At 37.2% G+C, this 27,419-nt stretch overlaps 1 protein-coding gene across 1 annotated transcript in view; it reads left to right on the forward strand.

The window, feature by feature from the left end:
- Positions 1-21,036, forward strand: part of LOC139727885 (LRP2-binding protein-like) — a 34,094-nt gene extending 13,058 nt beyond the window's left edge. Inside the window, exons 5-8 of the mRNA XM_071638858.1 lie at positions 4,499-4,550; positions 13,575-13,746; positions 19,606-19,771; positions 20,358-21,036. Of these exons, the coding sequence (XP_071494959.1) occupies positions 4,499-4,550; positions 13,575-13,746; positions 19,606-19,771; positions 20,358-20,423 (456 nt within the window). The 3' untranslated portion in view covers positions 20,424-21,036. The remainder of the gene's footprint in view (positions 1-4,498; positions 4,551-13,574; positions 13,747-19,605; positions 19,772-20,357) is intronic.
- Positions 21,037-27,419: the final 6,383 nt, after the last annotated feature.

A 27,419-nucleotide genomic window follows, 5' to 3' on the forward strand; every position in this document is an offset into this window, starting at 1 on the left:
GGACTGAATTTGTAACCAGTTTTTACATTTTTATCTGCTGTTTGAAAATGCATGGTCAAATTTCCTACAAACTTTACCAATTTGATAGAATATACAATGTACAAGTGGACACCATGCTCCCCTGGAGGTCCCAAAAGCTCGCTAAGTCGCTATGGTTTTCTTAGGTCATAGTCTATAAGAATTTGTGGATGTTGAACTTGTGATATTCAGGTGAGCTTTAGACCTCCAGGTCTCTTCCTTAGTATGCCTCAAAGTATGCATTTTGCGTCAGCAGTGCTGATTTTTTTTTTTTTTTTTTTTTTTTGGGGGGGGGGGGGTTTCAGGAGTGATCATTTCTTCCTCAACTTTTGAGGTTTAAAGTGAAGAGAATTGATACAGTTTTAGTTTCTTTGTATGGCCATTGTAGAACCACGTTTCTTCTGTGTGACATTGTTTTCTCCAATGTCCACTCCTGTAGGGCACAAGAGTGGATACATATGGTAATCCTATCAGAACAAGTTCGTCCGAAGCACTCAGCGAAAGCACAAAACACAGGAATAAAATGTGCTCCATGAGTATGCAAGTTTCAAAATAATCTGGTAATCCTTTCTTTTTGGCAATTGCTATGCAGTCACACAAATCCTTTATAGTTGGTTTTGTTTTTGTACAAGTGTTTGTTTCTTGTAGTTGACTTATCAAAGCAAACAATTCTAACTCAAGATACACTCAATCGAAACAAATTTTACCTTATTTGTCCACCTTGCATGATATACAGTTATAGTAGACTGTGTAGATTACTCACTCACAACGCAGTTAAAGAAATTGGCTACATTAGGCGTTTTCACGTCAGCCCGATGTTTCGAAATAGCGCGCAATTTGTCTGACTTGGGAGATTAAAAAATATCTTGAGCTTGGATTTTTATCGGGCTGATGTAAAAATGCCTATTGTTGCTTTGGTCGTGGCAGCAATAGAAGAATTTTTTTAAAAAGCTGGAGATTGAAATGTCATTTTATTTTGACTGTATGAGGAAATGCAATACTGCCCTCACATGCCCAATGAAACCAGACTTGAATTGAGTCGGTACCCCAGCTGCATTGCAGCTATTCAATGCCTAGTCAGACAACGAAGCTAGAGAATGCAAACAGCACTTATTAATAATCCAGTCGAAAGTAAATTACCACTTCTAATGAGAAGTCTGTGTTTTGTGTCCACTTATTGCTTGCAATCAGGCATTCATCATCAGCGTATCCTATTTCTATCAACAGTAGGGCCCTGCACTGAGCTCTCCAAGGAGGCATCAACTCGTCAAATTCCTTCAATATCAGTAGATGACATATTCATCATATCACATACCTGTGATGTATAAAATACATTTGCACTCTATTCAGACCACCACAGTGATCAAACACAAGCATTACAGTCTGTCACGCTCCACTAACACCACAAGATTACACCAAGAAAGTCATTTCGTGCATCCACTTTCTAAGAGAGTGCAACATATTTTTTCGTGTATTAAGATCAAAAGTTTAACACCATTTTCAGGTGAATTCCAATACAGATGAGCTTCTAATCTAATACTTTTTCTGTTTTTAACTTGAAATGAAATATATTTGGGAGTAATTGAATCTTTTGCAAAATTTGGAAGGGGGCAGAATTCTGATTGATCTGATGAAAGAGAGAAAGAAGTGCTTCACCACTATTGGAATGATAGATTTAGAGACAAACTGAATAATACTGTTAAGCTTTCAATTTATGATAGTATGATGACATTGTTTACTCTTTAGAAGAAAATATCAGTTGATATACCTCAGAGTTTTTTAAATAGAAATGAAAAACTAACACCATGTCACTCAAGAGTACACTCCCCTTTTGTACCAAGAGTAGTGGTTCCATTTTTCAGGTTTCGAATCAATTCACTTGAAGTCTGTAGCATTGTTTCCCCCTCTATCGTAAGTTTCCAGTCTTATCATTGTGAGGAAAGATCTGAATTACCTACTGCTTCAATATACCAGCCTGTATGAAAGGAATCTGATTTTCAGGGTTGCAAAGGGACACACAAACTTTAAAGGACCGAAACCAGTTGAGAGCTGTCTTGGAAGCAAAACATAAATGACTTTGGCAATACCTTAGGGAAACTGAAAGCTTATGATGGGCTGATGGGGAAAAGTGAGAGCAGGATTTGCGAGTGGGAGGGCAGTATGAGGGCAGTGTTATTTGGGTGTTTATAACAATCCATGACTTCCCCTCACATAAACTATGCCAGGAGAAATCAAGCTTTGAAAATAGAAACTTCCAAGAGAGGTACACATGTACCCAGATATCTATCTACACATGTGTGATTTTAGTTTATGGCCAATAGAGAAAGTTCATTCCTGTACCAACTGAAGCTTTCTGGCAAGTTGAAAGAAGTTTTGTGATGTATCTCAAGGACCTACCTGCTCTGCACAATACAAACCACATTTCCACTGTAGAAATATATACATAGTGATGTCACAGTTTGTTTTAATTTATTATTTTTTTTTTCTAAGTGAATTTGCTCCCTAAGTTAGGCTTTCATGGCACATGTAATTTCTGCCGTGCCCGTTCAGCAGAAATGAAACTTTGGTGTCCATAATGCATTATTGTTGTGTGCAGCTGCAGCGTCAACAAGTTAGTCTTCTTAATAACTTTCCACACCTTTGAGCTATGACCACAAAATGCATACCACAGGTAGATAACCTAAAAGTGGCAGTCAAGACCAATTTTTTTTTTTTTTTTTTTTTTTGGGGGGGGGGGGTTCTACAAGGTCAAAAGGTCAATGAATTTGCCCTGATCAGCGCAGTACTCACGATATTGTGTGGTTCAAAATTGATGAATGATTACACTGTTTGTCATGTTTTAGTCATCCGTGTTATGGGTGCACTTCATTTTGGGTTTTTTTCTGTTAAGAGATTCATTTTTTCAATTATATTTACAAGTTTCAACACTTAAAGGCAAGGTTATACCATATTGTGGTATACGTAATAATTGACTTTTTAATGACCTTTGCTCTTCCTGGCATTCAACCTGTATCTATTTTTCAGCTTCTTCAGATTTTTATGACATTTCCTTGCTTGGAAGCTGTGTCAAGTTTAACCAAAGCATATGTGACCCTGCACCATAAAACAAACAAAAGGTCGCCAGACATGAAATTTCAGTTAAGAGCATAATCTGAAAGAGCAGACTTTTAGCTTTAAAATGATGTATAACTCAAACCAATTTGACTCTCCTAACCTATTTAAATATTGGAAAAAAGGTGCACACACTCAGGAAAAGTGTGAACTGAGAAAAGAGGCTCTGAAGTACAGTGCCTATTCAAGCGCTTAATCTTTACCAGGCCGTGCTGGCTGTGCGATGAATGAGACAAAAAACAGGATGTAAACCAACAGAGTAACAACAATGAAGGGAGAATCAGATTAAATTGAAATTGATCGTGCCTTATTGACACATTCTGACCTTAATTAATGCCAACTTTCAAAGCAGTAGCATTATCCCTTCAAAAGTTATAGGACTTGAAAGTGAAGAGTGTGTACAAGGTTTTTAAGAAATGAAAACAGGTCTCTAAAGACACACTTAATCACACTTTTCTGCCAAATAATGTTCCAGAAAAACGGCTAAAGAGCACACTTTCCTGCCCGTTTTATGATCCCAAATTTTATCATAATGTAGAAGAAGACTTGCTCTTTCAGAAAATATGAAAAAGTCAACATCGGCTCGGTTGACCCTTTTCACCTATATTCAGTCCTCACACAAAATCAGTGTGTGCGACTTTTTGTTCATTTTGTGGTGCACGATCACATATAGAAATTGCCATATATGCAGGCAAGACATTACTTGGTATTTGCCTTGGGGTTGTTTTTGTGTGTGTGTGTGTGTGTGTTTTTTTTTTAAGTATTTGTGGTGAGGAAACACTGAAATATAAAACCTCCTCAAAATGTATTACACAGATCATGTTGACTTGGTCAACAGCCCACATGCTTACTATGTTAGGTAGTGATCAGCTATTCATGTTTCCTCTATAAAAAAAAACGGAAAAATTACCAGTATTTTTTTATGCATTATCATCTCTGGTTAGGTTTTGTGAGATAGCTTTGTCAGTGTGATGGCAATATAAAAGAAATACCTGTTGTCTTTAAGCAAAAAATAATAATAAATGGTTGACTATATACATTGGTAATGTTTGCATAGACATCTGTTCTATTTATTATATGAAGCTATCTTTAACTTATGAAACATGCTGCAGAGATTATGCTGACTTGACCACAAACACATCAGCAATGTAATATGTGGGGGTGGGATTGTCTGTTTATGTTTCCTTGAAAGAATAGATAAAGCAATACTTGTGTCATTTTTGTCTGCTGCATTGTCATCTAGTTTGTGAAAGGTCCATATCAATGAAAATGTAGAATCCAAGTGACTTGTCTTGTCTTCAAACAAACTAAGGTGTCATATTTCTGAATGGTTGTGTTTGTTTTTTTATTTGATTTTATTCTCTTTTAGGCATTCTTCTGGCACTCTGAGGCGACAGGAAATGGAAGTGTAGAGTCACAAGGTAAACTGTTAGAAAGTCTATAGTACCCTTTTTCTTTTAACTACTCTGCATTTCCAGGTTCTTAATTGCATCATGCTTTTCAAGAAACACAAAAAGCTATAAAATGCAACAAAAACAAGACATCAGTAAAATCATGATCACACTTAGACCACTCATTACAATCAAAGTGACCATTTTAGTGTTAGTAAGTCAGGTGACCGATAACCTATGGGCACCTCCTGTGTCAAAACTGGTCTGTGGTATTATTCAGATATGCTGGAACATGGATCATATCAATATTACAAATTGGTAGGAAGGAGCACCCTAATCTGGGAAGATTATAAAAACATGTCATTGGTGTGAAATGTAACTCTTTCTTTACAACAGTGATGATTTAGATATTAACTGTAAATGTGCAGTCAAAAATCACTTTCCAGGTGCTCTCACTCAGTGGTTCTGAAAGTAAGCACAATGCATGCAACGTATAAAGTAATACAACAGTTAAACAGGGTAGGTACTGCCGAGTTAGGACTTTGTTTTTGATTTGTTGCAGATACCATACACCATTTAAAGATACATAGAGCATGACTATCTTTATCTCATCGATTCCCACCATCTCCACAAAGGACTTGCCAGGTTGACACTCTGTAACAATACATCACTCCACGCAATTGATGTGAACATACATGTAGAGCTATATTGCTGGCCCTTGTATGCACCCCCAGTCAAAACCATTGCATATGCATGCATGATACAATAGTTAAGTCTATACCTATTGTATCTGCATGCATGGAGCTGATGCTCTACTATTACTGATACAATGGCCCAGATAATTTAGAAGCAATAAGCATGAAGCCTGGCTTGGTGTGTGGTTCGTCAAAGGAGCATCCCCCCCCCCCCCCCCCCCCCCATGTAAACTCCGCCTGTCTTTAAAGGTGACTAAAGGGCAATCACAAGGCCAATGGAGCCAGTGGATTTGGTTGTGTGACACTTACAGAGTCATTCAAAAAATGTGTATCGCTAGTAACATGCTGTGATAAAGGCGAGTTCTAGCTGCCTCCTAAATAAGTTGGCCCTGTATTAGGCTGTAGTCATGTGGTACTGGAGTCTTGATGAAAGATCTTAGCATCAGACAACAGCAGATCTTGAATCTACTGCATGATGGCCATTCTACTGGCAATCCCATTGATGGCCATCAGACTGCCGAGAAGAAGGCAAAGTAGAGTGTCTTCACCAAATCTCCAAGGGCAAGACTGTGGATGATAGTCTCATTTCAAGGATTGTAGATAACAGGATGAAGGGGACTGATCCGTGTGAGAAGGGGTTCCTTGCCCAGTAGGGTTTCTCATGTGCTGCAGGTGGATCCTGGTCATCATCAAGCGACTGTATGCAACAAAAGTACCGTCAGAATCGGAACATGGAATGTCAGAACCCTGTACGTGTACCAAAAGTGGTAATTGAGAAAATGTGAAGCAAGAAATAATAAGGATCAACATACAGTGTAAATATACTTGGTATAAATGAAAACAGGTGGTCAAACATTGACACTTTATAGTTGATGGTTTCGTTGGTTTATTACCGCCACCAAGGAAGGAGGTTAAGTGATCATCGGCGTTGGTTTGTCTGCTTGCAAAATAGCTCAAAAAGTGGGGAATAGATTTGAATGAAATTTGCAGGAAAAGATGATTCAATTTTGGTAGTGATCCGGCAATTTTTATGGATAATCGAAAGATTTTTTATCGTTTTGCAGATAGGGTCAATGAACTTGAGAGTTCAAGCTGCACATATTTATGGTTCTTATAAGCGCTATAAAGTGTGTGCTCTGCTCCAGCAAGGCGCCGCGTAGCTAGAAGCAGATGATGTAAACAAAAGGCTTGTTTATTGGGAAATGGGGCAATTTTAAGCATGCTTGTGTAATAATGGGAGGAAATGAGCTGCTTGGCAGAGGTCTGCACTTTACAAGTGCTTTTCTAGTTCAGGAAGTGAGACACCCCTTTCATCTAGCCATCAGAGTAGTATATGCTCTGATAGCAGAGAGTACAGAAGAGGAGATCAATGCCTTCAACCAGATCTTAGAGGAGGAGATTGATGCCTTTTATGAGACCTTAATGAAAGAGGCTAAATTCCATTACAAGACAAATGAAATCCCATCATCATTAGAGATCTTAGTGCCAAAGTGGGCAGTGGTAGAGAGGGTAAGACAGTAGGGTAACATGATCTTTGAGAAAGAAACAATCATGGAGACAGATGGGTGCAATGTTGTGAGTCTAAGGACATGATTATCATAAATACTCAGTCAAAAAGAGCATCCTAGAAGGTTATATACCTTGAAGAGCCCCGGGGATCGCACAAGGAACCAGATAGAGTTAATCATTAAAAAAACAAAACAAAACAAAACAAAACAAAAAACGGTTTTGAAGGAGCAGTGAGAGTTTCCTAAAACTTATCCAGGGGCTGACTGTAGCACTTATGATATACCTATGGCAGCTACATTTTAATGCAACCTCAAAAAATTGAAGAAAGCAAGAACCATACAAAAGCTGAAATTTGGAAAGCCAGCCAAGCCTAAATTTCAACTTCAGTATTGCAGCCAGGTGAGTAATAGTGTCTAAGATCTCAGTGATGAAGGGGGTGGGACAGATTTCAAGTTGGCAAGATACATTTTAGTTCAAACCCCAAAGACTTTACCAAAGAAATAAAAAAGGATGCATCAGAAGTGGATGACAGAAGAGATAATGTCATTGGTGGAGAATAAATAGCATATTTGAGATAGACAAGGACAGGAATACAGAATTGAACAACCAAATGAATAAGAAATGTAGAAAAACATTTGAATGAAGAAGCAGTTGAAGCAGTTGAATGATCAATGTAGCAAAAATAGAAGGTCATTTTGGAAACGATTATGATGTGTAAAAGAGGATTAATGAAGTCTGTGGCAGGAAGATAAGCTGTACAGGTTCGGAGTGCATTTCTTCAAAACATGGAAACTTGCTGGTAGGAAAAGATCTCGTTCTGAACTGATGGACAGTGTTACATAGGAGAGCTATTTCATGATGTGAGAGAAACTTTCCAGAACATATGGAAGACCCCAGAATACTAAAATCTAAAGTCATACCAGCAATAAGCATGATGGGAAAGAACAAGGCAGCAGGTCCAGATGTTAAATAGAAATGATTGATGCTCTGGAGGATTATGAAGTTGAAAAACAGATTCCATTGATAAGATCTACAGAGATGAAATTTTTCTGAAAGAACTAGCTTAGTCTGTTTTCATTGCACTGCCCAAGAAATATGGTGCAGTAGACTTACAAAGATTGTTCTCAGAATTTTGTTATATAGAGTACACAGTAGGATATCACCAGAGACTAGAAATCAAGAGTATAGATTAGTAAAAGAAACAGGAACTAGAAATGCAATATTAGGAATCCAGAAAGATGTTTATGTATGTTTCATTAATTACGCAAAAGGCTTTAATAATGTAAGACACATAGAACTGTTTGAAGATATTTGGACCTCCATCTGCTGAGAAGTTTCCACTGGAACCAGTCAGCGTGTCTCAGAATAAATGGAGAATGCAGTAAATATACAAATATAGAAAGGGAAGTAAGGCAGGGGTGCATAATGTCCCCAGAGCTTTTAATTACCACAGCAAACCAATGCTCAGATCATTGGAAAAAGAAGAGGGATATAAGGGTTGGAGGCCAAAACATTACAAACCTGCACTATACAAATGACACATAGAGGACCTCCAGAGGCTATTGGATGTGGTAGTTGCAGAGAGTAAACAAAAGGGGCAGCTGTCAATTAATTGTCAGAAGACTGAAAGCATGGTTATATCTACCAGGTAAAAAGGAGGCTCAAATATGCAATATAAAAATGAAAAACACTACACTCAAAACAATTTCTTTTCTTCAACTGCCTTGGCAGTACCTTGACAGGTTGCTCCAGGTGTAGAAATGAGCATTTTCAAAGTGGAGAAAATTCTTGATACAGGCCACTTGGAATGGAGGGTATTAAAGCTATGGGTGATTCATTATTACATTTATCCAGTGTCAGTGTATGGAAGTGAAGCGCGGTCTACAACATCAAACAGTAGAAAACATTTGGAAAGTTGTCAAATGTAGTTTCCTAGATGAATGGTGAGGATCCTATGAATGGACAAAGTAACCAATTAAGCTAGGTTCTTCGAAAAGCTGGAGGGGAGAGAAAAGTTTGAGGTACCTCTTAATGCTTTTTCATGTCACAAAGTTCATTTCCGGGGTACAGGGGAGTTTTCTTTTGTTCTATCAAAATTTCAGTGAGCTGAACTGTACAGTATGTAAAAATAAATACATGATAATTAAAGGACCAAATTTTTATACTTACAATAGCAATAGTAACAAGAATTTTGATATAACCATGCTTGCTATAAAGGAAGTGCACTGTATTGATACACTTTAAAATGGACAGAGTTGCTCATGAAATGTATCGTCGCTGGGGTGACAAGACCTCATATCTACAAAATGTCAAATGTTCAGGAGAGCCAAAAAAACATGGCGGCCAAAGCACTGTAGCGAATGGGATAGCCTTTCCTTTGACATGCTGTGGTAGGCTTCATTTTTGGAGTAAGACAGTTGGGATTTGGTCATGACATCACTTAACCCATTATTTGACTATTAATTCAAAAAAGTCATTTTCACCAAAATTGCAGATACAAGGTCTTGTTACCACAGCGACGGTATACTCCGTGGATACTCTAAGCACCATCAATATAAAACTGGCATTTGCTTTATCAGAAGGTTAAAAAAACACAGATAAACGTAAGTCTTCAATAATGCGATGGTTCCCTTTAAGTAGGCTGTGTTTGGGTGGGTTTCCCCTCTTGCGGGCTCATAAACAATGAAGTCTGCATACCCGTGTGTAGTTCATGTAGTTGAGCCGATATGAGCATGAACAAATGTGTTCTGCGTGTGTATTGTACATATGTGAAGGTCCTATCGATTTTGTTTGTTTTCTTTTGCAGCTGATGTTCCTTGGTGTATTCAGATCAATGTCTATTTGTCTTCTGTGCACCAGTGGACTTTTCCCCCCACATTTTTTTTTGACAAAACACCGGTAGCTGTTAATAGGGCCAACGTCATATGCACATAATTTGATCCAGGGAATCCCTGCAGCCATCACAGGTCTGTCTTGCACAATGCTGTCATGATTTTCAGGTCAACACATCGCCTGAAATGAAACATACAGTCAGCATTTGATCTTTTGAGGAAAATGGTGTATGTATGATGTATTTTCATATTTTTCTTACGTCAGTAGTGCATTTGCTAGTCAGCGTGGGTAGATTCCTTGCCTCACAAATACACGAAACACAATGCCAGTTGACTTTGATTCTTCTTAAGCAAGTGTTGACAAGGTTATGATTTACATTTATTCAACCATATTAAAGTAAACAGGAGATATCTTACAAAACGATCAGGCATTAACAGCATGATTGAGGTGGCCCTAAAAGCCATAGCATGGAGGTTGGACTTGAATCAATGGATATCTATTGTCAATTCATACATGTCAAACATATAAGTGGGCTTAGAGAAATTGTTTATGATGAGTGGTGGTGTTATGACGATAAGTGACACAAACACTCAAACACAGATAAAAGTTGTGCAGGATTTACAATATAGACAGTTATCCTGCTTGTGACCTTGATATTCTTTAAATGAGTTTTTTTCTTCTGTTTTGTACATTGAAAGAAAAAATGTTAAGCCATGAACATCTAGCACAGTTCATTCAATTTCCATGTTCCAACTGAAATGCATGTATGTTGAGATGTTGAAGAAACAATGACATTATGATGCAGAAAAGTAATATCTTTGTCAAATAAAGGAAATTGAAAGTCAGTCTGTATCCAGTTAAGAAAATCTGTCTCGAATGAAATTCAGCAGATAGGAAACAGAAACAAAAATGAGGGTATCTGGTGTGTAACATTAAATCTTGAAATGTCAATAAACATTATTTCCTAAGTGCTGGGATGCTGGAGGAGCATGTGTGCAAATGTAGTCATTTGTGTTGCTTTATTTTGAATTTACGTAACTAGGATTTTTAACGACATGTGGTCTACAAACATTGCACAATTATTGTTTCATGAACAGTTTGTTACCTGGGGCTATACAAAACTAAATATATTGAAGGCTGTTTGACATTCTCAATAAATTCTTCAATTTAGAGAGGAATCTACCTTTTGATATTTTGCTGACAATTTTATTCATGCATTCCGATATTGCTAGTCTTCCTTATTTTAAGCCACAGAAGTATAATTCTTTTGTGTGAGCTATGAGTTTATATTTTTGCAAAACTTTCTGTTTTTGCTTGTGTTGTTGCAGTTTTTTTCTTACTTTATCTCAAGATGAAGATGTTGTCAGATTTAAAGACTTTATATGTGGACCATACATCTTTCTTTTTTATCAATTTGTTCATTAGTGGATACAAAGATCACACTGATCACTAATTTTCCCATTTTCAGTGTCATCCTTCTGCTTCAAATTAATTTTATGACAATTGTAGAGCTGAACCAAGACTTTGGTAGTCCTGTTGCCCAAACATCTATGTCTACTGGTTAAAAAAAAAAGACATCAGGGACAAGATTTTCATATATACACAGGGCTATTTAGGTCACACCTACATAACCATAACTCTTTGAAAAATATCAAAGCTTTGTTGAACTTTTAATGTCTAATATCACATTTTTATGTCGATATGTATAGCTTCTTTCATTAATTTACACCCAGTTATTTTCCTTTTCCCATTTCTCTGTGCTGTTTATTTCTCCCCTTCAATCATAGTCTCTTTCCATCTCTCACTCAGTCCCTCTCTCTTATAAAACACTCCTCTTGCATCATCAAAATTCCAGTGTATGATGCTAGTCTGAGAGAGTGATAGTGAATTCTGTGTGCAAGCACTTGACCCTTTCAAGTATCTTCACTTGTTTTCTGTGTTTACTAATTAATCTTTGCATCGCGTGCCTCAGACACAACTGCCTTATAATAGACACTACCAGCCATACGGAACTTTGACGCTTCTGGCTCTATATCGACACTCCCCTTCCAGGATGGGTCTTTTGATCAATGCCTGCGTGCTATTTCAGGGACGCAAACCGAAACTCGGTTTATTGGCCAGATGCCTCATCAACAACTTCAATCACATCTATACATCACAATGGGGACTTCAGAGTTTGCTGTCAGGAGACATCAAACTGGAAAAGAGCAAAAGAGAGACAGAGAAAGAGAGGGGGGAAATCATATCATAGATCATGCCAGAAAGAACGGCAGGAGTAAGACCTATGAGTGCTATTGTGCAAAGTACATGTATGCTCACAATCTCCCCTATGCCCGTGATATGAGACGATGGCAATGCTCATAAGACCGCTGTGGCGGTCATACATGTACATGTGAGGTAAACAGTTAATGAACATGAAAGTAATTTGAGCGTGCTTTACCTTATTTTGTGCACATTAAAAAGCACAGATGCAAAATCACCTAGTGAAATTGCTGTTCAAAGTACATCTAAACGAAACCAGTCTTGATAGGAGAAAGATAGGCTAAAGTATCTGTCTTCTTGTGTGTGTTTGCTTCATGTTTCTTTGTTCCCTTCTTGATGTGTGTAGGGAGGGGTTGTTGTCATCGTTGTGTTGCCATCATTAATTTGGCTGGTAAGATTCTTAGATGCGGATGCAAGTGGGAACAAGTATGATCATGATCGCTCTTGTGACACATTGTTGGCTCTTTAACTCTGATCATATAGTGGAAACATTAAATTTGGTTTCCCTGGTAAGGATATGAGCCTTCGCCTGAAAGTGGTTAGTACTAAATGGCAAGGGGAACCCCTCCTATGTCATTCTCCTCCAGTCAGCCCTGCTTTACAGAAGCGGCTATATTAAAGTCGTAACTGGCAGTCCACTCGCAGAGGTTCGGTCATGCTCTTTGGCTTTATAAGCCACATGCATGTACATTTAATAGTTCAGTGCACGGTTATAATGAAAATCCGGTTACAACGAAGTGAATATTCAGGCCACATCATTATCTATGTATCTTTATTATTCATTTGTTCGGTTATAACGAAATTTTGATATAACAAAAGAAATCTGCCGGTCCCGCGGACTTCGTTATAACAGGAGTCCACTGTAAACATACTTGCGGTCACTGCACAACTGTTTCATGGCTTTTTTCATTGAATGAATTACATCACACACACACACACACACATACACAAACTTGTGCATTATCTCTATCAAAATTACAGTGTATGATCCTATATGACAGATAATCATGGTAAGATCATGTCTGGATGATGATTAGATGGTTAACAATGTAACTTCCAAAAACAGATTGATGGAAGCATATTGCATTTTGTAGCCACCCCTCCTTCTATTGGACAGTCAAAGCATGGATACTTGGTAGTTGTAATATGGAATATGTGTAATATAGCAAAATCAGTTCATCCTCAACAGGTTAAGAGCCACCCAAATAAAGATGTGTTGAAGTTGATAGACTTCAAGACTTAAGGAAGGCTTTTAGCTTTGCTTGTCTGTTTGATGGTGACATTTTATGCAATCCTAACAGCAAACTCCCACGCCTTCTTACCCATAATCACCATTGAAAAAACAAGTGTTTATTTTACTGTGTACTGATGTTGGTCCACCAATATCCACCAAGTAACATTTCATGAAATTATATGGGGGGTAGATTAGAACTGCACAATTACTTGCAGAACATTGGCTGTGAAAGTGTATGATCTGTGGTTGGAGTGAGGTTTACATTGAAAAAAAAAGGAGCTCTTCGCTGGACTGGTGCCAATGAGCTGTGGGTGCTCCGCGCCCATAACTGCTGAGGGAACAAACCACAGAAGCTCTGAGCGCTAAATGAGATCCAGCTCCCAATGTTATTGCTATTTGTTCCTCGCACTGCTATAGAAGTTCTTCAAGTTTAAACACCAGTCTAGAATTGTACTCGCACAAAGGGATGACTCTGTAATTTAAATTGAACCCTTATACCTTCTTGTGCCTTCTGTACGGCAGGTGCGCTGGGTGTCCTGTATGCCACTGGACAGGGGTGCAAGAGAGATGTTGACTCCGCCTTTGAGTGTCTGAAGGAAGCATCGGAGAGAGGGAACATCTATGCCACTGGCCACCTCGTCGCCCATTACTACTCCACCAAACTCTACACCAAAGCAGCTGAGTTGGCAGCCAGGTATGTTCTCGTGGGAAAGATTTTGAAGCTGTCAAGGAATTCCTCATTTTCTTCATATGTCTCCCCCTAATCCTGAATTTGTCACTCATCTGTGTGTAGTGACTAATGAGAAAGACTTTATCAGAATGTTTGGTCTTTTATACCTGAATGTTGTGTCATAATGTTCTGTGACTTAGACACTCCTGTTTGGGAACCATTGCTGGTATTCATCGAAGTTCATGTAAAGATGGCTTTCAGAATCAGACTAACTGCAATAAAAAAAAAAAATGTCAAAAAGACATAAGATCAAGCTGATTTGTTTCCATAACTCAGTATCAAACATGTCCCTGATATGAGATAAATGCTACATCATTTATTTCAGACTCTTCTTTTCTTTGCAGCAATTTAAACACATAGTGAAGTTTGAGGAAAATCAAACTATCCTTTCATATGTTCAGAATCTCTTATAAGTTTTTGCACTGCTACACACTTTATGATATCATGGCAGGACAATATAAAGAAAATATTTAGAGAATTCCACAAAATTTAATTTCTTTAATAAAAAAGTATATATTCTGTTGACTTGTTTACTAACAGTAAGTTATGTTAAGGGTAGTACTATTTCCCTGCTTTATGAAAGCAAAAATGAAAATATGCTGAATTCTCTACAAATTTTTCTTTATATTGTTGTCCTGCAGTGACATGAACTGTTCTAGTCTTGTCATTCAGGATGGCAGCACTGAAAGTTTAAAAATCAATATTTTTTTTTAATGGATTCTCCAATTTTTTTCAAATTTCACTGATGTTGTAAAACGAGGAATGTTCACGTGCATTTTAATATCGCGGAGTTAGCGAGCGCCAAGATTCGCCAAATTACAATGCACGCAAAAGTTCTTGTCTACACTATATGCATTGAATGCCAGTGGCAATTCGCGAAATTTCATGCCGCAAAGAAGGCTGTCGGCACCAATTCGTATAAATTTCATGCCGCGAATATATCATGTTTTACAGTAATGTTGCTGAATTCACTCAATCCATTAATGTATATTTTGGTTTCATTCTCCTTTAATCAGAGTAGCTGCCATTGTTAGCTTTAGGAAATATGTTTCTGTGTAAGATTGTACAAAGAAAGAAACAAAGAAAACTCTCCATTACCAGACCGGACTAGTTTGGCAAACAATGTGGAATGCAATGAGAACAGAGACTGCCTTCTTACATTTGAAGTCAAGTGTGCCATGGTGGTCGAAGTTGTGCCTGTCTGACATTTGCAGAGTGTGTTTACACATCACATAGCTTTCAAGCAAATGTGTTTGTTGTTGCTGATCACATGAAAAAAAAAAAAAAAAAGAAAAGCTGTCCGGAGAGAGAGCCTTATTAGAAGTGTTCTTGCTTACCATACAATTCTATGTTCAAACGGTATATTTTTGCCCTCTAGCTGTCATTTCCTTTGTTTTTCCCACTCCACAGCACAGGTATAATGGTGAGCCTCTAAAACACATAGTAGTCATGCTTGTCAATTCCTTTTCCTTTTGACCAAATGCATTTCATCAGAAGTTCACAACTCGGACAATAAACTTGGAGAATTCTAACTTAAAGGAACAATAATTAACCCTTTAAAATACATTTCAATTGATTGATTGGTTTTTTGTTTGTCTGTTTGTTTGTTTGTTGTTGTTTTTTAGATTTGCTCTGGAGTTTAAATGTACCAGCAGAATTGTAGAGGAGTTGCCAGGTTTCAAGGCAGTTACAGTTGTATAACTAGAAAAGCACTCCGAAAGTGCAGACCGTTGCCAAGCAGCTCATTTCTCCCATTTCACGCATGCTGAAAATCACTCAGTTTTCCAGTGTAGAAGCCTTTTATTACTTCATCAGCTTCCTGGATCACTACCAAAATTTAATCATCTGTTCCTTGTGTCATTATCAACTTTTCCTGCAAGTTTCATTCAAATGCCTTCACAACTCTGAGTTGTTTTCCAAACAGACAAACAACCAAACCTGTGCAAATGAAAACATAACCTCCTGCCTTGGCATAGGTAATTATCTACAGCATTTGGTGTGACACAGTGCAATTTATAAAACAAGAATTCTTTTGCTGACCTAATTTTAAATTGTTGGAATGAAATGAAAGGCCATGTTCAAATGTTAAAAAAAAAAAGTCAATTTATTTGGTAGTAACTGAAAGATTTTGAGGTGGAATTTTAACAGAATATATTAATTGCATCAATGACTTTCTGATTGAAACTATCAGCCTCAGTGCCTCCAAGAGTACTATTTTGCAGTCACCTTTGCTCATACTTTTAACCATAAACTCTCCAAGGCAAACATATGTGTGTACTTTATGAAATGTCATTTCTCGTTGCGCAAACATAACATTGTCGGGTACATTCACCCATGCTCCTTTGCTTTGTAATGCCATTTTCAAATTAAAAAAAAAAAAAATCAAAGATGAGAACCAAAAAATCAGCTTAGGTGGAAGAGGGCAAGGTGTTGTGAAGGGAGAAAAAAGCTTTCTTTCATGTTGATATCATGTTAGTGGCATCCCTTTTTATATTTTTGTCTTGAGATAATAATCACTAGTAATAGAGCAGTCCTAATTGCGACAAAAATGGATTACGTGCTAATTTTTACGATTGGGAAACTGGATGACTGCAAGTAATAAGCTCCCTCTGAGCTAACAATGGGTTGATGACACCACAGCATTTAACCTGTGTGAAGTTGTTTCTTGCCACATGGGGGAAAGAAAATTCCTTTTTGTTGCAATGATGAACATATGCTTCTATTTTGGAATCGCAATACATCATTCTCCTTAAAAGTGTGGCCTTCAATAAAAAACTGCACGTTCCAGGAACAAGAACTCGATAGTATGAGCATGTGCAACTGCTGCCCAGCCTTCGAGAGTGTTGAGTAGCTTTTGTTGTGAGCATCCTTTGCACGCAGACAATGGAAGTGCTCGATGCATAGAAGACAAAGTCTGCAATGGCCAATGCACAGCAAGAAATTGAAACCGGAATGTAGGGATTTAGGAATGCTACTACGCTTGACAGGCTTAGCCACTTGAAATGGTAATTTATCTAATTACACTGAGCTCTGTGTAGTAATCAATTTGCACTTGGTGTGTAAACCACAAAGTGATATTATTGTCAAATCCTGGTCAACAACTGATTACATAATTATTACACAAGTTTCTGCCTCAAGGGGAAATATACAGTTATCCTCATTTTCAGTTTTTATCAAATTTCTTAGAATTGTTTTTTTTTTTTTATTGTTGACAGGATTTTAAAAATGCCTGATTACATATTGTTGAAAAGGAAGTACTTGCTGCCAGTTTAGATAGCATTGATGCTATTTTGTAATTGACTGTTAGATTTCAAATGAAGCACATATTGAACAAGCTTTAACTGGTGCTGGTGTTAAAAAAAAGAAAAGCAAAGAAGAAGTTTGAGATAAAATGAGGACTGAGAAATGGGTTGATGCAACAAACTGTTATGTTTAGTGTGTTTTCATAATTGCTGAAAATATCACTTGGATCACAATCTGCGAGTCATACAAAATGGAAGGAAGATGACTTCCCTAATGAATTTCTTGTCATTCATTTCCTTTAATGTAACTGCATTCATTATATTTCATGTGCAGTAAAATAATGTACAAGGGGTTTCCCCTAAAAAGAGTGCTTGAGGCTGTCCTAATTTCTTTCGTCTCATCTTTGTCAACAACTGGTTTGCTCATAATCCTGATATTGTGATGCTTATTATGAAGCCTGCACATGTGATTTTTCAGCAACACTGACTCTTGTATACAAAATAGATAATGCGCTGTATGCTGCATTTCAATCCTTTCATGAGTATGTTTGACGTGTAAGATCATTTCTTTAAGAACGAAACTAGGGACATCAGAATTGGAAAGCTGGACTCATTACAATGTACATTTACTTTAGGTATGCTTCAATCGCCAATCAGCATGTCTGCTGGAGTGTGTGTGTGTTGGAGGATGTCAATTGATGCAGATGTCTAGATGTTATTAGTAGAGATTTCCCAATGACCTAATTCCTATTAGTGGATTTGTGACCTTGATATTGGACTGATTGATTGTTATGTCTTAGTAGAAGTTCTGTCAGAGTTACATTTCCCGTCTTTTTTTTTTTTTCCATTTCATTCATTGGTTTACATTCCACTTGAATTCATAAATGTATACAACAAATACAAAACCGAACATCTCATGTCAAAGAATGCACTAAACAAAGTGTAAATGAGATCTTTTATTTAAAAAAAAAAAGAAGCTTCCCTCTCCCACACAAATTTACACACTACTGGAAACCCTTTTTAGTAAACTTGCTATCAAATGTATGACTGTATGATTTCATTGCAGTGGCGGATCCAGGGAGGACCGCAACCGGCGCACACCCCCTCCCCCATTTATTTTTCGTTGAAACAAAAGAAATAAAAAGAAAAAAATGGGGGAGGGGTGCGTGTGCCCCCCTTTAATTTTGCAAACGCGCCCCCTCTTTACGGAATTCCTGGATCCACCCCTGCATTGTTAATAGTGAACAGATGTATGAAGTATTTCTTTTCAAGCAATATAGAGGATGTTACAAGCATTAAGTACATTATCTGCATAGTAAATGTCATTTCTTTCTTTGTTTGTTTGTTTGTTTTTTTTTTTTTGTTTTTTTTTTTGTTGAAGTCACATAGGAGCTGAATGATACTACTCCTGTTGTTAAAATGTGACCCCACATATTGTTTGGGTTGGATTTAATGAATTCGAGTAGAATTGGGCAGACAGAATGGCACAGCTAGGTTTCACCAAAATCCAACCTGAAATAGGAATGTTATGAATTTTCAAGTTTCTCACAAATGATTTCACAAATAAGACACATGAGTGGCAACCATGCACCCAAAGCGGCAGAGGTGATGGATGTCGTCACCTCATGTCTCCCTTTGAACTATACTTTTTCATACTGTGTTTGACATGAAAGACTTAAATGTATCATCTGCATCATTTATACTCTTAATTGTAATGACCTCAAAATTATGATTTTCAGTGGGAAAGAGGATGCAGTTACCAAAGCGTCAACCAAAACTGTGACTGTATTTGAAATAATATTTTTGTTTACAAGCCATTGGAAAGATGTGAGAATATGACAGCATTGCTTTTTCCAAACTGTCTGCATTCAGAGGAAATGGGCAAAATTTCAAAATTCTATGACTTACCTACGGTATTTCATGTCCAAATTGGGTGAAATTTCTTTCAGTTTGTTCATATAATTGTAGTCCATTTGTTTGAAGTTAATGTGACCATGGCATGGAATTCCACTGTAAGCACTGTCATGTCTCATAATACCGCCCAGGTTTCTTAGTGCAATGATTGATACCTTGATTATACTGGGACTTGCTTGTTAGAGTGTGTGATCTGAATGACATATTGATAGTGAAACTTTAGTGTGTAGTCAAAATTAAAGCTATACACTGTCAATGTCACAGACTGTCTGAGAACATCACTGAACAAACAGGGAATTTTGGATTTTGCTGTCACAGGAAGAAATGTCTACACTTTTGGAGAAGTCAAAAATATTTTGATATGAAATTATAAATTATGGTCTAATTTTTGTGATGTGTCTCTGTAGTGGATTGTTAGTTTAACCTGCACAATATCAAAATGATGAAATTAAAAAAAAATGAGCAGAATTAATACATGTGAAATTTCATGGGCATGTAGAGGCTTCCAAAAAAGGAAAAATTTAATAGAGTGGAAGCATCAAAACCCAAAGGAATCCAAATCTGTCTCAAAAGTGAGGCAAATATCAATGTAACTTTGATGTGCTGGGCTGGTGTGGACATAAGTTGGTTGGTCATTTGATTGTTGTGTATGTCCTTTGTATGGCAGAGTGTCACAACTGGATGATGTTGTGGCATTGTCCCATGCCACCGACTGCCTGCCTGTGTTCATCGCCAAGGGTATCGCCATGGGCTGCTTCTACTATGCCAGATGCCTCCATCTCGGCCAAGGCGTTAAGAAAGACAAGGCACTAGCACAGAAGTATTACTCCAGGGTGAGTTCTAGCCCCTCCCCTACTTGAACTACCTGGCTGAAGCACAGTGTGTTTACTACATTGGCTTGAAATCTTCATTGGTTTGGACAGGTTGTGAGAATAACTCATTCCCTATCTTTGCTGTTAGCCTTCTTTTGCCCATTCATTTGTATGTACTTTGTTGTCATTGGCCAACAATTCCGGTATCTTTCTGTGGAATTTTATGTAATAAAAGTGAAGGCAGAAATTTCCAGTTACCTACACTATACATTGTATTGTGATATGTGTTCAAATCATCCTCCTCGATATCAATGAAACCTGCTACAGTATTAACATACAAATGTTGTGTTGTTTATACATGTCAATTATTCTTGCTCAGTAGTCACTAAAGTAATGAAATGAGAGAGATAAAAAAAAGGTTGAGAGACCACTCTCCTACCCCCTGGTGCAACATTGTGCTACATTTGTTGTTTAACCTTTACTTGATAGATGTGTGTAAGTTTCCCCTTTATCCAACAATTATTCAGTGTTTGTCTGTACTGGAATAGATCGTACAGTGATCCATCAGTTTTTTGCACATCTTCTCTTTCTTCAAACCGATCTCCAGGCATTCCAGTTTGATGGCTCCACAACGCAACGCTTGCAGAACATGGTGACCCACGGACAGATATAACAATCAATACTTCCTCGGCAGACGCACTACGTGTATATATGCCTTTAAGTGAAACTGAGGATGCAGAGCTATTGTATATACATGTATGTAATGTATCAAAAGGGAAAGAGAATAACAAAGAAGAAGAGTTGTTGTACATGCGGACAGTGCAAGAGAGGTTTTTCTCAGAACTGAAGTGCTCTCTTGTGAAGTATTGGGGAATGTCTTCGTTTGCATGTACTGCATGTAACATGCATTCCATTTGTATGTGATTGACAGGTTTACATCATTTTGTTTTGTACTTGATAGCTTGGTATCAGTGCTGTGTTGATTTCTTCCTCCCCCCCCCCCTTTTTACTTTCATGTAATTACAACATGATTGTGTTCAGATTCTCAGCATAAAATCCCAAATAGTGGTTAGAAGTGTAATGTCTTTATATATTCATTACTGAACAAAAAACACAGATAGCAATTATTTCATGTTCAATATTCAGGGGATTTCTGGTAAATATCTCGAGAAAGTCGAAAAAAGATTGAATGTTGTGTGGTTGTTTTGACATTTGGGGTTCAAAAAAATTGACCAATTATTGGTTCAACAGGAATACAGGGGTTGTGTGATATTTTATCATTAAATCAGGATGATTCTGTTTTTTTTGTTTTTTTGTTTTTTTTTTTATCTGGAAGATCTGCTGTTATAATGTCAGCTTTTATTCAAGTTTACCTCATCTGAGTGCAGCCAAAAAGTGTATTGTGTGGGATGATCTTCAATCCAGCCTTAATGACAGCTATAATGTCAATCCGTGGAAATGAACAAAGATGTGTTGACTTGGTAAAATTCCTCTTAATCCTTGTACTCTTGTACCAGTGCAGGATTCAGGCAGTACCTGGTCAATGCAGCAATGAAAGAAGAGAGAAAGTGATGTAACTTGATTACACTTTGTACAGTTGATATAGGACTTGGCAGGATAACAAGGAGAATCAGTATTTCAGTATTTAATCTCAAGAAGATCAAATAATGTATATTATGTTAATAATGTTTATTCAGTTTTGTCTGACTGTGTTGGCATTTCACTTTCATAGCACGAGGCAATTTGATCCTGATGTTTTGAGCACTATATTAATAGGGAAACAAAGCGTTTAAAGATGTCTAAAACAAATACAGCATGGTCTTAAAAAGCACATGATCAGCTTGCATCGCACTGTACAATTACTTTAGTTTCATGAATGAGATTAAGAATATGCAAATACCCTTCTGAGTGTTTCTGTACTGATTAATGAGTGAATACCTTCATTCTTTTTAGTCGCATATTCTGTGTATGAGCAAGCTGAGCTATCCTTGATCAGCCATGGAGATATGATTCTTTCAAATCTACATGGATGAGTGGATATTACAGAATAAATGACCTCGTTCTAATGAGACGTACATTATTTGTTTTATGAAATGATTGAGTGAGGATTCTCATGTTTTGATGCTGCTTCTGATGGTTTTGTACAGACCTACATCATAGCAATATGCCTTGTCTTTCACAGGCACATCATTCAGTTCTAGTACCGGTAATAGGTGTGGTGTTTTATGTAGCACCTGCCCACCATGTACTCAAAACCACCACATACTCAAAGCATCTTACATCATATCACCTTGTTATTTGATGTAATTCCGTGTAGTCTCTTTCCCATTGACTGAAAATTGTATGAGTCAGGATTGTAAGTTTCAGGATAAGCTGTAGGGTGTGTGTGGAGGAGGGGAGTTGGGGTGTTTAACACAATTGATAGAGTTGGGGGAGGCCACAGTGAATGAGGTTTTAGACAAGGAAGAGTGAGTGGTTTCTTTTTTTTCTTTTTTTCTTTTTTATTTTTTGCAATTAAGGAAGATTTTATTCTCCAAAGGTAAAACGGAAGGCTAAGTTCAACATTTAGTATTGGCACTTCGCATGTCATTAGTATTTTTTTTTCCATTCAAAAATGACATTATAGCTAATTATTGAGGAAGAATGACTTGGGCACTTTTTTCAATAAATTAAGGAATGCTGGAGCCACCTTATGGAGAAAATATTTACTTGTATATATATATATAATATTGGTCTCTAAATATGTGCTTCCAGAAAAAAAAAATGTATGTATACATAATTGTACTTTGTATATTAGTATGTTTTCATGTTGAAGCCTTGATTGACGAAATCTCAACATTTCATTATGCCCTTTTTGCATTCCTGTTTGCATATGTTTCTTCCAAGTATTATCACGGAGATAAACTGATCAAGTGAGGTTTGTTTGACGAATCTGTGTGTAGATGTCTACTTTAAAGAACAAAGGTATTTAGAAAAAAAAAAAAAGGTTCCAAAAGATTGCTTTCTGTTTCATGAATTTTATCTTGTGAATTTATTCTTGTATTATAAGAATCTGTGGGAAAGTTGCCCCCCCCCCCCCCAGGTGCAGTACAACAATGTCAAGATAACTAAATGATACAAATTTGTATGTGAATACAATTGTATTGAGTTATGAGTGTCTTATGGTGCAGTTAGCACACTAACAGGCATCCAGCCATTCCTGGGCCCCATTTCATAAAAGATGTTGGGAGAGCAAGTTTTGCTAGAAAATCAACTTCCCATTATAGCAACAGCCAGTTAGGAAGCTGGTTTCTTGTAATTACTGTAGTACTCTAACAAGAATTGCTATCATAGCACCTTGTTTTATGAAATGGGGCCCTGGATGCTACTTTCTATTAGTGCTTCACAATATGTTAGCATGTGTGGAATTTTTATCCGTCCTTCACTGAACCTATTCTATTTTTCTACTGTATAACTGATACCTTTGTTGATTGTGGCATGCATTCAGTATGGACCAAAATGTGTGAAGTCATTGTTACAGATGAGAGAGAGATAGAGAAACTAAGACAGAGACAGATAGTGAACAATTTCTTGTAACATTAAGAGTTCAACCACACAGACGCGTTGGTGTGGTCTATTCGCACCGTTGTTGAAGGTAGTTTTTTCTTAGGGTTTTTTTTTTTTGGGGTGTGTGTGTGTGTGTGTGTGTGTGTGTGTGTGTGTGTGTGTGTGTATGTTCGTGTGTTGCTTGGGGATGGTATGTATGTGTTTGTGTGTGAATGCCTCTACGCCAAAGCAGCCTGAACTGTGGTGGTTTTTTCACCTCTCAAAAGTTTTATTGAATATGGTACAACAGTGATATATTACTCCAGGGGAAAAAAAAAATGCACAGATTATTTCAAATGTATTGTATGAGGAACAATAGTGCTCAAGCTTTTTGGGGGGCCAAAGGCCGTGTCTACTTGGGGCTTTATCTCATCTGACACAGTACTTTGCTGTGAGGCAATTTGTCAATCCACTTGCTGCTACTGGGGAACTTCGGTAGTCCAAGTCACGAGATCGCGTTCAAAGTCTGAAATGTCGCTCTTTACAAAGATTATGATATATGCACTTTCTATATCCAGTATATTGTACAGTAAATTGACGTGATGAAGTTCAGGGAGTACAAATCAACGTAAAGGCCTGAATAGTTCAATGTCGCCCCGGTTGTATAGGGCAAAGTACAATCTGTTTCTTTTTTCTTTTCTTTTTTTGTACTAAATCGATAGCGTCTGACGGTTATTTGTCTTGTCAGATTTTTTTGACACGTAGAAATTTTGTCAAAAAATTGATGGGAATTTTCTTCGAAAATACAAGGCTCCCGTTCAGTATTGTACAATATATGTATCAAGGTATGTTCCAGTTGGATTAGAAATGCTGTGGGGTTTGTTTTTTGTTTTTGGTTTGTTTTTTGGGGGGTCGTTTTTGTTGTTGTTTGTGTGTTTGTTTGTTTTTTTTTTGGTCATTTATGGAAGTGAAACATGAACAAAAAAATCGTATTCGATCAGGAACAAATGGAAAAGATGTTAAAGTGACCATTGATACAGATATACCTCCAAAGATAACATCGACAAAGCACATAATTGTATGTTTTGATATGATGGTTGCTGAATCAGCCGAAAGTCATTCGTTATGTAACTTGTATATAGCGTCATTTCATGAGATTAAAATCATGTGTATTACAGTTTATCGCAGTCTATTTGTCTCTAATCTTGTCTCCGTGCCTTTATCGTGCCAATGTCTTTGTTGTAAAAGAAAGCAATGAAGAAGTAACTACTTGCAGTCCATAAACTTTTCACTTATTTTGATTCCCGCGGACTTTTGACTACTAACGTCAGGTGTGAGGTAGCTTTCTCCTCTTACTCTAGCAAAAGATTATTGAAAGACAAATCAACTATGATCAAAAGCATAGGTTTACCTTTCCATCACTGTTTTGACATCATACTGAGATATGCTTGATATTGTAATAATTTTTGTCTAGTCCACGTGAAGATGATTCATTTCATAAAGTCGCCAGGGTGTTAATGTGTGTGCGTGTTTGTTTGTTCGTTCGTTGGTGAGCCACATGACGTACTTGTGCAGGTGCATATCCACATCAAAAGGTTCATTTTTACCAAACATACTAGATATCCATCCTACCAACAAACTTCTATGCAGGATTGGTGGAATTTTGTTGCAGAAATTATGAATTGACAGTCTGACACAGTTATCTATTCACGACACAGTGACATCGGGAACAATCACTAGAGACAACATGATGATGCGCCTGTCATTCCCTCAAAATTCGATCATTGGTTTGGAAAAAAAAAGCGGAAATCCCTTTTAGTCAATAACTTAGATACCAATGCTATTATTTATCAGCGAAGAGAAACTTTGCAACTCTAATTGTTGTTATCATTTCAAATAAACATTAACGTTAAGTGGAATTTCACTTGGAAAATTTACGTAGCTTTACAAGATGTTTACCTTTGAAGAAGATTTCCATGAGAATCTAGGATCGAAAGCTCAGTCCCCTTTTTAACTAAATTCTAACTTGACTAGAAAAGGGCAGCGTCGATTCCAGCTGTCGGGATATGATGATATATCATCATACGCATAGATTGCACCACAAGATATTGTCGTGAAATGATTTGACAATGCGGTTTTGGCTGGCCGGAAGTCCAGGGTGAACAACGACGAATTCTTTCGTTTTAGCGTCACTCACTCACGCACGTTGTTGTCAATTCCGGCACTTCCTCGTCTGACTCCCTCGCCCATGATGCAATCCTACCAGCGACAAGTGGCCGGCTAGCCAACTTCGTGTTAGAAAAAAAAAAAAAAAAAAAAAATATATATATATATGTATATCTACATTATTACGTTGGGCCTAGCAGCCATCATGTTATTTATTCATTATTATTATTTTTTTTTTTTTTGGGGGGGGGGGTGGGGTGGGTAGTAGGACACGTGTCTAAAAGACGGCCAGTAAAGAAATGAGTACAATGCTCCAATCAAATTCATTGATCCTAACAATGTGATAAGCATATCCAGGAATGAAGGAATTAAACATAGGATGACACCCTCTTGTTCAAAATGGCTTCTTTGATATAGCTGGAAGTCATTAGATTTAAGCTTTCTAGGAGGGGTTAAAATCGAATAATCTGATAATTTTCTTGACAAAGCTGTTGCAAACTCATGATACCATATGACAGAATACGTGTTGATTAAAGCCGGAGGGGGCAGCGGGCTACCAACCGTATTCAAAAAGAAATGGTGGGTACCGCAGTATAAGACCCAACCACTGTATGTATTGACGCATTTTGACGCTAAATCTTTCTTCTTTATTCATTAAATCGTTTACAAATTGCTCATTTAACCCTTTTCATGATTGACAATTTAACTTTTCGCAGCTGACTGGTTTCCACCAAGCTGCTACAATAATCACAAATCATACATTCGTTTCATGTGACTAAGTAGTAAATGAACACGGGTCCTTTACAGCAAAAAAAAGAAAAAGAAAAAAAAAAGTTTTCAAACGGCGCCACTTTCGGGGAAGCTTGTCAACGTGTAGAATGAGCCCATGATCGTTACTATTGGTAACTTGTTTGCACAATGTCAATGCATTTTAAGATGTCACTCTCACATTCCACGTAGTTATTCCCGCCTTAGACATATTGCCCACACCAATAATATTTTGCCTCTTAAAGGGATCGTATAGTTTTGGTTGAGACCTGATTTCAGGTTTCTAACATTTTTTGGTGAGATAATGAGAAACCTCCTATGAAATATGAAAGAGCATGTAATTCTGTGAGGAATTCAACGTTTGTTTGATGAAAATTGGTTTGAAATGGCTGAGATATCCAAAAAGAGAGATTCTAATGAAGTGTTGGACCCACACTTTATCACAATCGCTTTGTTTTACTTTGTTTTTTGATGTTTCAGTCATTCCAAACCCGATTTTCATCAAATAAACTTTGAATTCCTCTTAAAATGGTATGCTCTGTACTATATTATCAGTGTTTTCTTGGTATCTCGCAAAAAGTTAAAAGCCCAATTCTTATCTCCACCAATACTGTACCATCCCTGTAAGTTTCTTTTAGTATTGTTAAACAATTTGGATATGATTAATTCTTTTTTTTTTACAATTCAATAAAATGAACAAAAATATACGAAATACTTCTGAATTCATACTGATGTTTCATGTGGAATTATTGGATTTTACCTCTTTGCATGTGATATGCTTTAATTACTCAGTTATGTACGCTGGTGTTATTTCTTAACGATTTTTACGATGGTGGTCTCCTGCATTCAGTGATCTCTGTTGTTTACTGAAAAATATTGTATACAGCTGTATTTTATTTTATGTTTCTGTGTATCTACATTGCTCAATGCAATCACATGGGCGTCACCAGGGGGGGGGGGGGGTGCGCTGGGTGCGAACGCACCCCCCTTCAGAACCTTAAAAAAAAAAAAAAACACGCTTCATTCTGCGAGCGACCTCACGCTGTGATGGACGCTAAATAATTGTTCTTTTATTTTTCTTCTTATTCTTTTTATTTTGCACCGGGGGAAAAAGACAAAAAAACAAAACAATACAAAAACAAAACAAAAACAATCGCACCCCGGCTCTGGCAGCACTGATGCTATACATTCTGTGTTTACTATATATCTA

This window comes from Diadema antillarum, unplaced genomic scaffold (genome assembly GCF_040938485.1).
Source record: "Diadema antillarum isolate AM-2024a unplaced genomic scaffold, OU_Dant_1.0 seq00000158_RagTag, whole genome shotgun sequence".
NCBI classification, from domain to species: Eukaryota; Metazoa; Echinodermata; class Echinoidea; order Diadematoida; family Diadematidae; genus Diadema; species Diadema antillarum.